The sequence below is a fragment of the Phalacrocorax aristotelis genome, chromosome 1 (assembly GCF_949628215.1).
Source record: "Phalacrocorax aristotelis chromosome 1, bGulAri2.1, whole genome shotgun sequence".
In the NCBI taxonomy this organism is placed as follows: Eukaryota; Metazoa; Chordata; class Aves; order Suliformes; family Phalacrocoracidae; genus Phalacrocorax; species Phalacrocorax aristotelis.
The window spans coordinates 150582132-150598699 of NC_134276.1; the positions used below are offsets into that span (position 1 = coordinate 150582132).

At 44.4% G+C, this 16568-nt stretch overlaps 1 protein-coding gene across 1 annotated transcript in view; it reads left to right on the plus strand.

Moving 5' to 3' along the window:
- The window catches only part of CACNA2D4 (calcium voltage-gated channel auxiliary subunit alpha2delta 4), a 132844-nt gene that overhangs the window by 35164 nt on the left and 81112 nt on the right, over positions 1-16568 (plus strand). Inside the window, exons 14-22 of the mRNA XM_075115745.1 lie at positions 832-849; positions 2144-2221; positions 3542-3622; positions 6075-6149; positions 7568-7654; positions 11088-11159; positions 15260-15321; positions 16012-16079; positions 16215-16260. Of these exons, the coding sequence (XP_074971846.1) occupies positions 832-849; positions 2144-2221; positions 3542-3622; positions 6075-6149; positions 7568-7654; positions 11088-11159; positions 15260-15321; positions 16012-16079; positions 16215-16260 (587 nt within the window). The remainder of the gene's footprint in view (positions 1-831; positions 850-2143; positions 2222-3541; positions 3623-6074; positions 6150-7567; positions 7655-11087; positions 11160-15259; positions 15322-16011; positions 16080-16214; positions 16261-16568) is intronic.

The following is a 16568-nucleotide window of genomic DNA, read 5'->3' on the forward strand; positions in this document are numbered from 1 at the left end:
AGTAGTCAGATTCCCGTCTTCCAGAAAAAAACCTGGGTTCTCAGGACTGTTTATACCATCTGAGGGGAAAAACCTTCTGAAAACTCTGAGAATGTTCTCATACACAGTCCCACTGTGGGACTGAAGTTATTAGCCCAGGCACGGCCAGCAGCAGCATTAGGGTGTCTGTCACAGCCCTGGGGAGAACCCACAGTTTTAGGGTTTAATATCCATGGTGAGAAACCTGAACTCTCTGAGTTGGAGTAAAACTACGGGTACTGGCCTTAACTTTGTAGCAGGAAACATGGAAGTCCAGGTCACACATGGATGTGCTTGATGCTGTGTTCAGAGTCAAGACCATACAAACCCCAAGAAATGCTTCCAAGGCAGCCAGGCTTGCACCATCGTGGTGCATATGTGCTGTGCATAGGTGCTATGCTCTCATGGAAAGAGACTGCCCCTCACCTCTGTGCTGTGGCTGACCATTGAGGCTGCAGCTGTGGCACATAAGCTCTGTGATGGTGACATGGGAATGTCTTCTGTTGCAGGAGCTGTGCCAAGTGAAAGCTGGGGCCATGGTACTTGAGTATGCCAAGCAAAACCTCCAGAAATGCTACTAGCTACCCAACAAGTTTATTCAAATAGCAGGCATTCCACCCCTGGCACTGGTGTATGGTGTCGTGCTTCCCAAGGCAGCCACAGGGATTTGTTTGCTGCACTTTTTTTGCTGCATCTCTCTTCTTTCCTCTTGGCGTGGCTTGCCATTCACGTCCTCTGCCCCAACCTCTCCCATCTTTTATTTATTCTTCCATTCATGTATTCATTCATCTGTTCATCCATGTCTCTCACTAGCTGCCACAGTCTGAGGAGGTAAATGCACCCCTGTGTTTTGTGAGCGTGCTGTTTCCCTTGTGCCAGTTGGTGTGTCAGTGCCAGCACTCACAGCCACAGCTGGCCTGTACATCTGTAGACGGGTGGGGGCTGCAGCACTGAAGGAGCCCTCTTACACTGGCAAGAAACGAGAAAATGCTGGATGTACTGGAAAGCTGTGCTGTGCTGTTGGTTCAGAGTAGGTAGGGGTGTCTGTGTTGTGCTGTAGCTTAGTTCACCGGATCTCTTTTTCCATATGTCCAGTAAGCGCCAGAGAAGTTTACTTGCTGTATGTTGGTGTGAGTGCTGCTGTGTGAATGGGAAGTTTCCACACAGAATCACCCAGGCCAGTAACTCAAGATACCAGACTGAAATCTCCATCAGGCAACTGCATAGATTATTGACTGGATCCTTTATGGCTCCTAACATGTACAGTAATGGAGACAGGACATCATTTCTTGCCTCGCTACTTACTTGACCAAGTGAGAGATGGAAGGGGGATGATACTGGCATCGAGGGATTGGGTTCTTTGGATAGCTAGGCATGTTTGGGAGACTCCTTTACATGTGTCTTGCCTGTTTTACCTCCTCTTGTGTGTGTGTGTTTTAGAGCATATGCCTTCTGCAGTACTGGGAACATCTGTTACCCCATTACACGTACATGTCATGTGTCCCCTGTAGAGATAGCTCATCACATTGTATCTGCTTGGATCATGATTTTGCCTCTGTTTTCCCTAAGCTTAGATGCTTGAGTAGCAAGTATATATAAGCAGGCTCTGTGTGTATTTGTGCCTTTTAAATATTGTCTGTGGTGTTTCTCATTCATGGTACTCATGTGTTTGCGATATAGATGATATCTTGTTTGTGATTTTGCTCATATTTGTGTTGCTTTCCTCTATTCTGTGCTCCTTCTGTTGATGGTTTTTACACTTGTTGCATAAGTGCTCATGTCTACATTCCCAATGCGTGGTGGGTATATATTGCGCCACCACTTCTACAGGTTCCTGTCTCTTCATTAAAACAGCTCTTTAATTTCTCCTGCTTCAACACATTTCACTGGCTTTCATCCCATCCTCATCACCCAACACGAGCCAGCATCCATCCCACGATCCTCTTGGATACAGAGTATTGAAAAGTGCTGCCATCTGTTTTTAGAGGGGCGTGGGAGGCAAGGAGGTGGTTAATTGTAATCAACATCTGGGGTCCTTGGGAATTCCAGTGCCTTTCGTTAGGCTTCATTCGGCAATATCTGCAGTATTGCATTTGCTAACACGCAATTCGTTGTTCTGTGGCAGCTCTTTGCATCTCAGGCTCAAAGTCTGTTGCTCATGACAACAGTGGCTATGCCAGTCTTCAGCAAAAAGAACGAGACGGTGAGTGCAATGCGGGCTTCGCTCTCCTTCCAGCCAGCAGAGGTGAAAGGATGCAGTGGACCTTTGCGGGGTTTTAAAGCCAATGGGTCTCTGAAAGAAGAGCTGGCCATTAAGGACTGCAGTAGACCTCTGGCAGGATGTGTGGCTGATAAATTATCTGACAAAATGATAGTCTGTCGTTTCCTCTGAATGCTATTTCTTCAAAACACCCCTTAAATATGACACTTCTCCTTGGTTTATCCCTTCCATTTTCAAACCTAGCCTAATTCACAGACCCATAAAGTTTCAGGCTGGAAGAGATCATTACCTTGTCTGGTCTGTGCATTTTATTGCAGACCTTTACATTTCACGTAGATGGTCCTTCATGAGCCCGATAACCTGTGTTTGGCAAAAGTGTCATTGAAGAAAGGCATCCAGCCCTGAGGTCTCCATTGTGGTTTCTCACTCTCTGTTAAAACCTGCTGTATAAATTCCGCTTTCAATTTGTTTGGCCTCACCTTCCTGTCATAATGGCCTTCCCTGCTAGTTTAAAAAGCCTGTGCCCTTTGGTATCTCCTCTGGGGAAGCATCTTCTACACTGCCGTGAAGTCAAATCTGCCCACGTTTTGATAAGATAAAAAGGTTGAACAATTTAGGTTTCTTTGATAAAAATACTTCCTCTGGGTTTTGACACCTTTAAACGCTATTTTCCATACCATTTCTAGTGTCTCAACATCCTTTTAAAACGGTGGACTGTACCTTACCATTGCTGCACAAGGGATAAACTCTTTATCCAGGTCCTACAAAGAATTGTCTGCCTTCTCCACCTGAGGCTGGCCTTAACCTGTATTAACATAGTGCTGCAGTGGGAGTCTGTGGGTCATTTTTCCATCATGCTCCCCAGGTGCTTATTAAACAACCAGTTCCCCATTGCGTGGGGATTTCCTGCATTTCTTCTTCCTAGGTTAACACTTTTATTTGACATTTGGTTTAGTCGGCCCAAGTTATCAACCGATGTATGCTGTTCTGCATGATTGCTTTGCCCTTACTTATTTACACCTACTGAATGCAAGGGTTTGCCCTCAAAACTTGTTGTCACGATTTTACGTTACTTCTGAATCATAGTCAGAAATGCTGCCTAGTATTGGGTAGAAATGCTCCTCTCCATAAACACTGCAGCAACTTGAGACTTTTTGAAATATGTCAGTAGGTTTTGAATTAATATATTCATACAAGCCCAGAGAGAACATATGAGACACTACTAGGAAGACAATAATGTGTATTCAGGTAGAGAGCTACCAAAGCTTTGCTTCTGAAAATGGATTCTCCTTTGTTTTTAAGCGATCTCATGGCATTCTCCTGGGTGTAGTGGGCTCTGATGTACCACTGAGGGAGTTGTTAAAACTTGCTCCACGGTATAAGGTAAGACTGAGAAAATGCAATTTGTTATTTTGCACAGCAAAGTCACTAGTCATTCTGCCATGGGCATGACTGAAAAATCATTCCTCTGCCTGTAGGAAGAACTATGAGCATAAAGCAAGAGATGCTGGATGTGGTGATGTGTGGTTCCTCTATAGTACATGGGAAATACTAGAAGCTCTTAGGCTGTTTCAGAAACACAAGGACTGGGTGATCCAGTAGACTGGCAACAGGTCATGGAGTCTTTGCATCTTGATGGTCCCCAATCTAGATCCCTCAGAGATGACACAGATCTGACAGCCTATCTCAGAAGAATTGAAGTTTTATATCCAGTTTCCAGTGGACAAAAGCTGCCATGCCAGCTGGCAAAAAGAAACCAGTTTCACTGTCAATATTCTTAGCAGAAAAACTGAGGACTGAATGGAGTATGGAGAGCCAACTTTTCTTTCATGCCTAGAGGTTCCTTTCTCCAGATCAGCATGAAGATTTCTTGGCAGGACAGTGTACAGGGAGTTGGCTCTTACTTGCTTGTTCTGTACCTAGATAGACTATTTGCCCTCCAGAATTGTTAGTCCAACAACTTTTCATATTTTTCATTAGCTCTATGTTCAGTATATCTAAAAAAATATGCTCACCCATAGGAACATCATATCCCCCCAAATCCAAATGCACTGTTTAGTTTGGTTTCTGCTGTAAATTCTGTGCAATGACCTTTTGTTCAACCAGTCTGCACACCAGAAGGCAGCAAGCACATCTGAGAATCACCAAGAAATCAAGCAACTTGAGTCATCATTTCGAGTTTTCAGTTTCTCTTAAATAACTATCAGACAACTACTAGCAATTAGGCAGTTGTCCAAAATCTGATTGCTGCAGCCTCAAAGGACAGAAAGTGCTGTCAGAAGCTATGAATTTGTGTGGCACTTTCAGACATGGATGCAGAGCAGAGCATTTGCATGCAGCTGTAGGAAATGACAACCCAGAAACTATAAGTGTCAGGGTGCATGTACGCCGCATGCAAAAGCTAGCTGATTTGGGTCTGGGGGAACCTTGTCTAGGAGCTTCAATCTTTTGTACATGTTTATTTTCTCTATAAGACTAATACCTTTTCATCTTCCCCCCTCCATGTGACTCAAATGCCACGTGTCACAATAATCTTTCTTCTGGGCCAAGGAGGGCCACCAGTCTTTCCTCCAAGCAGTGCCAGGAAAGGAGAGAAAATTATCTGAAAGATTTCTTTACATCAGAGGCAGGACATGACTTCCCAGAACCTCTTCCAACTACAGACCAGTTTGGAAACCTAGGATCTTCGACTTGAATCCCCTGGCATATGGGTTACAAAGGACCGCTTCCAGAGTTACCGCCCCTGAGAGCTTTTTATGATCGCACTTACTGGGCTGGGAAATTTCAGCTTTAATAGGCCAACAAGGAAGTTCGCTGTAGTCCTGATCCAATGTCTTGGATTCATTCTTGCCACGCTGAGCTGAGCTCAGTGTGCTTTGCAAAAAACTGTTTCAGGTAGAAAGAGTCCAAAGTTTTGATCTGGGATGTGTGAAATACAGAATTCATTCTCTCCGAAAAAAGCACAGATGGATTGTAAATTACTTACGTCCCCACTTCCGTATTGTTATCCCTCCAGGATTGTCTATACAGGAATATAGAGTTGCAACATTTTTTTTTGAAGATAGAAACCTTAGCTATTCTTGTTTTTCTTGAGAAACCTCTTGGTTTGGCAAGCGCAGGTTATCAGTTGGTTTTTAGCAACTCAGGGTTTAGCTGGAATTTGTATTATATATGGGCTTGATCTGAGTAATTACTCTCTCGGAAATCTCTTGCAGATCAGGTCAGCCAGTGTCTGCTCTTTTTAGATTATGTTATTTCTTAAAAAGCATTTTAAGACTACAGGCTTGTACAACTGGCTTAGACTAGGTCTGGTCTTGCCAACACTGAAACATAATGCAGAACTCCTCTGAAGACTGACCGGGTTTCCAGGGAAGCCATCTGTGTGATTCATACTCACTTGTTCATTCACTGCTGTGCATATGTAGTGATGGCCATACAGAACTGTCACCACGGTTTCTGTACTGTTTACAACATTCCCCATTGTTGCCCATTTTATGTGAAGCACTGCTGGTGCCTGTTGTGGAGAGCTTATTCTGCCTCTAGGTGGTAATTATCCGTGAGGACAATCTGACTCTAGGAGGGCATCTTTTTCTGAATGTGTACACAAATAGACTACCTGCCCATCCTCTTGTGCATCCGAGCATAGTCACCCTGCTCGGACAGAGTGGCCAATGATCTGGAGATAAATGGTTTGGGATGGACCCCATTTCTACTGGTCAATACCTATAAAAGGAAAATATTTCTGAATATTGGCCGTGCCAAGGTATCAGTGGCACCCATTGCACAGCAGTGTCTCTACCTAAAGCACTAATTATTTTAATGCCTCTTTCTCCAGCTGGGTGTCCATGGATACGCCTTTCTGAACACCAACAACGGCTACATCCTTTCACATCCAGACCTCCGTCCTTTGGTATGTATAGCTGTGAATATGGGAACCTTTGCTTACTTGGAAACAGTGGCTTTCAGGGATGCTCCTGATTTCTCATATTTTATTGAGTTGTGAAGGCTACCAGGCTGTGATATATAGGCACCCAGGAGCATGAGGGCCAGAGAAATCAATTCCACTTGCACAGACGTATATACGCACACACATGTGTATGAAGTGTAAGGTACACTGCCTGTCTGTTCTCTATAACAGTGCATGTGAGGGCTGTATTTGTGTGCACTTGCTGTACTGTGGGTACATGTGTATCTGTGTCCACACAAGGTTTCACCGCCAGGCTGAAGAAACAATTCCCCTCACTCAGGCATATTTCCTACAAGAAGATTCAGCATGAGTAGCACCCCAGTAATAGCTACCCAGCAGCTGTAGTGTTGGACATTTTCAGAATCTGAGGCTAGCAGGGTCCAGTACCACAAATCTTAGTAACGTGGTAAGTCAGAGACAATTTAGAGACCAGTAGGCTGCAAGGACCTTCTGAGACTTGAGGGAGTAGACACAAGGACATGTTCCTCCCTCACAGTGCCACCTGGAGATCCAGACTGCACATCTGTCTGCAAAAACACAGTTGGCCTTGTTACTCAGATACCCAGGCACACAATGATTTTACATTTCATACACATGCCTGTTGGCACAAATCCACCTGTGCACAGCTATTAGCATTAGTGAGGTTACCGGCAAGTGCCACCACAAGGCTTCACAGCAGCTGTCTTCAAAAAGGCAGCTTTGCCCAGGGAGACCACCGGCATAGGTAGTTACTTCACTAGGTGAAGAGACACATCGTGATTCCAGGATAGGGCAAGGCAAAGCTAGGCAAGGGCACTGCTTTATCCTCCACCTGAAATTGGCCTCTCTTAGTCTGCTCCACACCCTTTCCTTCACCCAGAAGATTACAGGGAAATAGCTCTTTTGCATCAGTTAGCCCTAGGTGGAAAGCCTACCTTGCTGTCAGTGGAGCCAAAGTCTAATTCCCATCAGAAAAGATCTCTTGCTGGTATTCTAGTGTTAATGGGATTACACTCTCAGCTGTGGGAAAATACTGATTTCCTGGAGGCAAGTGTATTGTCCTGATCTATTTAGAAGAATATTTTCACAAAAGAGGCTATAGCCTTTACCTGCAAGTTGACCTATGTTCCTGCTTGGTCCTTGCTCCTGGAGCAGCCTCTCCCACTTGAACTGCCCTAGCCCCCACTGCCTGCATAAAGAAATACATGGCATGGGACTGAGAAGGCACTTGCACCCAAATGCTGCCTTCCCAGTCAGAGAATAAATAAGACAACCCTATTTTTTCAAATTAGATATCAGTTCTTAAAGGGTTAGTTTAGGAAGTTATCTAGCACTTACTTGGGTATTTTTCCTTTTTTTGATTTTTTTTAAATAAACACCAGTATAAAGAAGGAAAGAAACTGAAGCCTAAGCCAAACTACAACAGTGTAGATCTCTCAGAAGTGGAATGGGAAGACCAGGATGAAATAGTGAGTATCAGAAAGTGAATTTAGCCTTTTTCGTACCTTCTTCTTTCTATGACTTTGTGTGTCTGTATGGAAGGGGTGGGGGAGTGGCAGGCACTCCTGGTTTTTTCTGTGCTGGACTGGTCCTGACCAAGAGAGGCTGGTGGTCTACAAGAGGACAAGAATGATGCTCTCCTGCAAAGTGACTGTCTTCCTTCCCAGTATGAGTGTTCCTTCTCATGGAACAGGGATGGAAAGTACTGGCAGGTGGAAGGAAGCCCTTTGGAGGGTTCTCCAAGGAGCCAGTCTGTGTGTACACAGGCCCAAATGCTGCCTTAATACCAAGCCAAGACAGCTTAGACGTATGGTGGTGTCCCATGATGTTACCCATACACGTAGCATGTGAGATCTGGCTGAAGCCACTCAACTAATGAGACCCGCAATAAGGAAGAAAGTGCATTCAAAAAGAGACTAAAGCTTACAGACACTATTAATAATAGACTAAAAGGGTAAGAGACTTAGACACTTGAGAAAAACAAGTTTCCAGAAACTACTTTATTGCACCGGTGTGGAGGCACTGAAAAAACAATAGCTGACAAGAGGGAAAAGATTAGAAAATACCTTTTCTACTGTCTTTTGAGCAAAATTATTAAAAAGTGATAAACAAGAAACAGCATGCACCTTAACAGCTGCACATTGCCACATTGCACAACTAGGAACCCAGATAACATGAGAAGGTAGAGAGGTTCCTCTGTCACTGGTTTTCTTTTACTCAGAAGAATTAGGAGAGAACAGATACTTAAGTTACTAAGATAAGAACTGAATTGGAGTAAGATAGAATTAGCTGTGGGACACATGCTTCTGGATTACAGGGGAGACTGCTGAGATAAACTGATCTGATGCTATAGATATCCACTTAAACAGGTGGGACAACCAAACTGCCCAGCAAGAGGGTCAAAGTAGCTACTGTCGCTAGTGCAGGCCAAGTGCAAAGGGCTCTGCTCCCACTGTAGTTTTCTCTCTCACTGGAGCCACTTTTAGAGGTGGTCCTCTTTACCCACTTTGCTATTTAAAAAAAAAATCAAGTAAATGAGAGGACTTCGTTTTGCTGTCGTATTTATTTGGATAGCAGCTTTCTGTCTGACCAAATAGCATTGATACCTGAATGCAAATATGATGCAAAGTGTAAGGTTTCTGTCCATAGGCAATCAGAGTAAATCTATCCATCAGAAAAAAAATTTCAAAAGAGGCATGAAAAATAAAGCCACTTTGTGTTCCTGTACCGCAGAAGAAAGGTAGGTTGCAGTCAATGAGGGTACGGAGACATTCAGTGACGCGGACGATATCTGCAGTGTGACTTCAGCAAGTCTAGAGACTCTCAAGATACACCCACTGCAGCAGAAAGCTGCCAACATTTCAACACTCAGATTTGCAGCTATGGTATTAGATCAATGACAGACTCAACATCGGTTGCAGTATAATCTCAGCAACACTGATAAGCAGCAAATTCAGACTGGAAAAATATGCCCAAGTGCTAATGATGTGTAATACAGCCAGCTGCTAAAAAGAAATCTAGGGGAGGGAAGGTGGCACTGTCTGGGAAATACCAAGTGATGCACAATAGTACTATCTGCAGCTGGGCAGCAAGGAAGTTTGGGCTTGTTTGTAAAGCAACACAGGGATCTTCTCAGTGTGAAGGGAAAGGGATTCTCACTTGAGGGATCCTCTCCAGCAACTGTCACCCAAATATTTTCTTCAGCCTTGACAGAACCACTCAGGAAGAGATTAGCCTGCAAGGATGTTGAAACTGAGAGGCAAACACCTAGATGTTGTGAGACTCCTCAGGTAAACAGTATGTCTGCGTTGGTTTGAAACTACACAAGTGGACAGGGAAAAGGGATCGACAGCACTCACTGCCAGTGATGAGGACGGCACAGACTCATCGCCCTGGAGCAGCAGAGTTTGCTGTTTGGGGTGTCAGGAACCAGTGCTTCAGCATGTGCCAGACCATCCCTCTGTCCAACTCACTTTTTCTTGGTAGAGTTCCTTCTATAAGAGAGAAGAGGTACATAGACTCATGTCCAACACATTTTTCAAAGTGGAGGCCAGCTGTTGCCAGAATTGTCCTGCCTAAAAAGTGCTGAGCATTATGGGGGCTCCCTGAGACCAGGACTGTAACTGAATTTTCAGTGCAGGAAAAGCTACTGAGGAAAATGCAGCAAGGCAGGAGTGTGGCACCAACCTACAGCTGCTGTCACCTGGGGGGCCGGGCACAAGACAAGTAGCCTGCGTGCAGACTAACTGGAGCTGAGGAGATCCAAGGAGATCTCACATATCCACTGATTTACTTCTCCACTGCCTTATTGGCAGTTGCCTTATGGGGCAATGAGAGATGCCTGACATTCAAGGAGATATGGATAAAGCAGCAATATCTGAACTAAACCCAGATCCCATAGAAAATGCTGCAGGCTGTCAGAATAGAACGAGACCATGCTGTGGCTGTGGCAGGAGGTCAAATGCTTTTAGCCAAAAAGGAGTAACATTACCAGTCAGTGTTTTGATTTCCAAGACATGGGCCTTGGGAAACACAAGCTTTATATTCTAGGTCTGTAAATAATCCACATCAAACAGCCATAATGAACAGAACTGTGGCCTTGTAAAGCAAATGCAGTTGAGACTGGCCAGCACCTGAATGGAGGCCTGTCTCTGGAAGTAAGGAAGCAATTTGTGTGAATGAATAAGTTACTTCCCACCTTTTTTTCTGTCCAGGTTGAAGCAATAAGCTGATATGCTCTGGCAGGCTGGATATAAAGTTAAAGCCGCTGCACTTGTGGAAAAATTCCCTGGCTCTTTCTTGCAAGAGGCTGAGAGTCACTGTGAAAATTACATTTTGCCTTTGGAGCTTGGATTGAATAGAGCAGCCTTCTTACTGCCTACCCTGCTGTCATACAGTCTTGCTTTGCTGTGTTAAACAGCTGCTTTGCTGCACCTCAGAAGTGGTGCTGAATGCAGCCTATAATTTATAAATCAGTTTAAAAAATGCTCAAGATCTTTGGAATCAGTCTGGGGGAGTTAGTGGGTTTCTCAGGAGTCTCCTCTTCCAGGCTCTCAAAGCACCGTGCCAATGGCTTTCTGGCTGCCAAATGGTGAAGTCTGAAACTTGGACTGGCAATTACATAGCTTCCAGATCCTTTCCTTTCGCTAAAAAGGCACATCAACAAGCTTTCAGCATAAGCCGTTATTATTCTGTGTCACTTATCAGCTTGACTACACAAGGAACGTGACCACTGAGAACAGGTTCTCAGTTTAAAAGAAGCAAGAGTGAGATTTGGGGTGTGTGTGTGGGGGAAACAGTCACTCTTTTCTGCCAGCCCCTGTTCATTAATGATAAGTGGCTCTATTAATTCCTGCCTGCCCTGCCTGGAGACGCTAATACTAATCTTGTTCACCTCTGCAGCTGAGAACTGCCATGATAAATGGGGAAACAGGCTACCTCTCTATGGATGTGAAGGTCCCTGTGGATAAAGGGGTAAGAAGTTATCCTTCTTTTCAGGTCGCATGAGAGAGGGGATGCGAAATGGATGCTAAAGGACCATGGAGGTTGTGGTTTTAATGCTCAGCCTTTCTGAGTGTGAGGATTTTATTGTTTCACTACATATATAACACATGTGCTAAAGACATAAAATAGAGCATCGTTAGAAGTGCTCTTTATACCTACCGACATTCTGCTCTTACAAAGGCCTTGGAAATGCCTCACAGATCCCTACTTTGTCCAGGCGAAGCCAAAACCCACGTTGATCGTTGTTTACAGGGCTGTGACATGAATTGGAGATCTTCAAGAGTTTAGAATAGGGAAAGGCTTTGCTGAGCTGACCTAGACAGAAAGAGGTTTGGAGATTATTTTTGCAACTCCTTTTCCCTACCCAAAAACACTCATGAAAACTTTGTCTGTCACCCTGTCAGAATGAGATTTCCTTTATCCAGGTCCAAGATTAAATTTCTATGCAAATATTTACAGACGTTTTATGAAAAGTCATAATGAAATGGAGACTTTTGAATGTTCCCTACCAGCTCTAATGTAGGGTTATACATCTTACTTTGGAACCAGTGTAAAATTGTCTTGTACATTTATATTCACTGATACTTTTTCATTCAGGTTTATTTAACTCTCCTAAAGATTTTGGCTTTCATCATCTGCTGTTAGGAAGTATTCCAGAGTCCTGCAAGTTACACTGCCCAGAAGTCTTCCATATTTCAGGAAAATTTTCCATCTTTTATAGAGAGCATTTTTTCCAGCGATGAGGCTGGTTGAACTGCTCCCATGCTAAGCCACAGTCAGCAGCAATTCTAATAAACCACCTGCTGACAGCCACTGCTGAAATGATGCCATTTCCTAATGAAGACACCCCCTCCGTTTCCTCTCAATGGTTCTACTACTAGATTTTGTAACTAAATTGTCCTTCTCTATTCTTGGTGTTTGCAACTATCAGGTACCTGTCAATGGCTTTTCCCTTCTTCTCTTGGGCACTGCCAACATCTGCATTTGAAATACTTGCACAATTTTCAGTCCAAGCAGTTCAGCAATTATTTTTGTTCCCTTTGTCTCCTGTATCATTTCTGGTACACAGGTACCAGGGCTTCACTGAATTATTTCAGCACTGTTTCCCTGTTGCTCTGTAGAGAGCATCTATTCTCTGCAATAGGATATTCCTGAACAGGGAGCCCCAAATCTCCTTTCTGCTGTCCCTTCATATTTTTCTCCCTCCCACAGCTGCGCTGGAAAAGCTGCCTTGGTTTCCATTTGTTCCAGTTGCCACTCCTTCTTGTCCAGTCTTTCTAATTTTTAGGGCCATTGGGACTTCTTCTCAGTATGAGGAGAAACGTTTTATTTTGTCTTACAGATCACTGTACATAAGGGCTCCTAAGACAGAGTCTGTCTGCTCCTCTCATTGCATCTTTTTCCCTCAATGCCCTGTTGTTTACTGTTTCTTTTTGTTTACAGTACTGCATCTGGTTCTCACTCCACATCTTACTTAAGCCCACTTGAACTGATTCTTTAAAATAAAATTTCATGATAAGCTGTTTCAAGTGCTTTATATAAATGCAGATACATTGCATGTCCTTTATTCCCTTCATCCATTACCTTTGTTATTCTGTCAGGAAAGCAATCAGAGTTTTCCAGCAAGATCTATTCTTTATAAGTCTAGATTGCTTATTTTGCCAGCTTAACCTCTTTCTCTGTCTCTGTGCACCCTCAATAACATTTCTTCTGAGTCATCCAAAGATACCTTTTGAGATCAATGTTTTAGGGACATCTTTCAGCTCCCCTACTCATGGAAAAAAGGTAACAAAAGGTAGCGTTCGTAAGAGATATTACCTGCCTTATTCTGCAACTCTGCAAGCGTTATGAAGCATAGTAGGAGACTGAAGCTGAGTATGTGACAGTTTTACTATTATCAGAATATGCATGGAGAGAGAACCAGAAATGAAACTTAGCAATTCCCAGTTGTACTCTGCTAGCTGATGAAGCAAAGCGTTGAAACAAAGTGCTGACAAAGCCTTGAAACAAAGAGATGGCAGAGAGAAGGGCTGAGTGAAAGGGATAGAAATTATTCTGTCAGCCAAGTAAACGTTGATTCCCCAGGTTGATCTCAGGAAGGTATTGAGAGTGGAGTGAGATAAAGAGTGAAAATAAGGACGGAAGACAAGGGACGGTTATTAGAGAGATCTAGTGGCAAAAAATGCCTTTGCTTGCAGTTAGGGTACAAAAGGGTTGTGACTGAAAGCAAAAGAGTGAGGACCTAGGTAGGAGCTGTGACAAACCACTGATGATGGTATTAGCCGGGACTAACTGCCTAGTATAGTGGCAATACCAAAACTGGAAATGCATGTGTTCCCAGACCACAGGTGCTGGTATGCAGCCATTCTATCACCATGCCAACATGCCCATGTCCTTGTCGTCTTTGCTCTGCGCTATGGAGCAAAGTCCTGCCTGACCATCCTCAGCCCCACTTGGCTCAAGGGTGCCTCTGCTTCTCTTCCTTCCCATGGATAAGTGGTGATACCTCCAGCTGTCTTGGGGAGAGCTGGCCACCCATCCCCTGCCCCAACAGAGGTTTGCCCTCCCTCCCACAAGGCGCAAGTGCCAAGTGGCTGCATGTGCAGAAGAGAGGCACGTCGGGGAACAAAGAATGAGCAGACCAAGCCCTGCTGAAGGAAAGGGTCTCAGAGTAGTGGCACCGCTGGGCCATTTTCTACTACATCCTTTCCCCCAGCGGCAGGTCTACAGCCCCAGATCTCCTTCTTCCCCACACTTACCTCGCTCCACCATCAGATCAGACTGGTAAGGAAAGGGAGGCTTAATACCTCTTGTACCATCTCCACAGTCACCAAAACACCACCATCCCATGTTCCTTGGGGTTATCACAGCACTTTTGGAACATCTCGGCTCAGCAAAAGACTGGGACGCTGTTGCTCAACAGTGCACAATTGCCATGCACAGAAAGAGAGGGGAGGAAAGGGATTGAGCCGTCTGCCACTTCCTCACCTAACAATAACCCCCATCTCTATCAGCCCATCCACTGTGTGCACAGACTCGGGGCAGGCTGTGGAGCTGGCGCTGCCTCACTCCACTTCCACTGCTGCATGGCTTGAGCAGGTTAGAGCAGGCGCGACTTTCTTTCCCTGGGGAACACAGAGTTTTCTGTGTTCACTCCCTGTCTCCCACACACATCCTCTCACCTCGTTTTCAGACTGGGGCTGGGATTTTAAACATATTAGGGTTCATATACTGGCATAAGGGTTGGATAGAAACTTTCCAAAAACTTTTCTCCTTTGGAAATAGTTCCACTGAAATCAACACTTTCCTACAGGAAAAGGCCAGTCTGGCAAACAGCTGAAGTTCTGAAGCAGCTTTCAATAATCTGAAATGTCTTCAGTTGAAATGTCAGTCTGAAAAAAATATTTTCGTGTGAATCAAAATGGCTTGGATTTGAATCAGCACTTTTTTCAGTTTGAAAAAATATATTTTTTTTACTGATGTTTTTTAACGAAATTGGAATATGTTAATGTTTTGTCCCAGTTTGGCAAGAAAGCAAATGTCAGGAATCTCAGCATTTCCCACAGGAGTGGGGAGACTTGGCCCTGGCTGCCCACCCACACAGTGGTAGGTTTGCCATCCTGCCTTTCCTCCAACCCCACCTCTCCTTCCTACCTGCCCCACGGAGTCCCCCCTCCTGCTTGGGATGGTGATGATGTGCAAAGCCAGCAAGCTTGCTCTGTATAGCAGAAGAGCAGCAGGGCCCCAGTGCGCTGGCTCTGAGGGTGTGAGAGAGAGGGCAGCTTTCCCCTCACCCCTTCCTGCAGCCTGTGCAGGAGCCCTACAGCAAAGAAAGGTTTAACTGAAGCCCTAGATGGAAAGACAGAGTGGCTGCCTGGATCCTGAAAGTCTCAAGTTGCTGAATACTGCACATTCATCCCTGCCTCCAGCCAGCCCTAGCAGGGTGTGAAGTGTTAGTAACGATCAACTGCTTTTGCTTAGCCTTGGGGACAGGTATCCCAGGACCCCATCATCACTATGCCGTGGTGTGTCAGATGGTCTCTCACTTTATTTTCATGCTCTTATTCCAGAAACGAGTTCTCTTCCTCACCAATGATTATTTCTTCACGGATATCAGTGGCACACCCTTCAGGTGAGCAAGGACTCACATGACACCAATACGGTATATCAGAAGTCTGCCACCAGCGACAGTAAATCGGTTCCTTTTCTTCATAAAACTGGTTATGACTCATGAGTAGAACAGTGTGAATAACTGACTTCTTTGTTCCTATAGCCATTAAACTATTTTTGGGGTCAACTCAACAGGAATATTAAGATTTATCTGAAGTTCAGAGTTCAAAAGCTATACGTTAGGTGAAGCATGTTGTTTCATTTCAGAGAAATTGGACATCTTCAATTTTCAGTTCCACTGAATATGTTTTATATTCTGGTATATGGCTCTAAACAAAACATTGTTATAAACTAAAAATTATAAAACATCACATAAGAAATCAAGCAAAAAATTTTTTGTGGTCTTTTCTTTCCCAGCTGAAATGGTTTGGAATTGGCACAAATTTGAGAAATGTTATTGCTGACCTGAACCTACAATGTTGGCCAAAAAGACTGTCACCAAAAATGCCTCATGGCTGTACAGACAGATTCCTTGGCCTCTTGTGCTGGAACCAGATCTCATTTAATCCTCTTTTGATGATGCTCTTTTCTTTAATAGCTGTGGGAGTTAGTTAAGGTCTTTAAGGGTTGTAATTGCAGGGAACATAGTGTCATGTTTGGGGATTACACCTCTCCTTGCTGACAGGCCCTCTGTTTTCCTTCCTGCCTGCAGCCTGGGTGTTGTGCTTTCCAGGGGACATGGGGAGTACATTCTTCTGGGGAACACTTCAGTGGAAGAAGGTAGGTTAATCTGGAACAGCCATGCTGTCCTAAGGGACAAGGTAGCTACTCTGAACTTCACTGCTTCACTTCTTCACAGCCTGGATCTGCCTGTCTGCTACCTAACCAAATACACTATGTATTATCTGGTTTCAGGTTTGCACGACCTGCTCCAGCCAGACTTGTCTTTAGCGAACGAATGGTAAGTGGAGGAAATCCTGTCAGTGACACAGGACTTTGTCGTGAGATTTTGGCAAAGTTCCTGGCAATTTGGCTTGAGTTCACCGCCCTCTGTGGCCTAGGGAAAAAAGCAGTGTTGTTCATGGGCTGTACCTGCAAAGACCTGATTGTCTCCAGGCAATTCAGTTCCACCTCTTCCTTTGGGAGATCCCACCGAGGCCTCGCACACCCCTTTGCTAGGAAACATCTCCTGAGACTTATGCTCAGATTTCTGTGCTCAGACTTATTTTGTTCCTCCTTGTGTTGCTCAGAATTGTGCTACAAAACCTA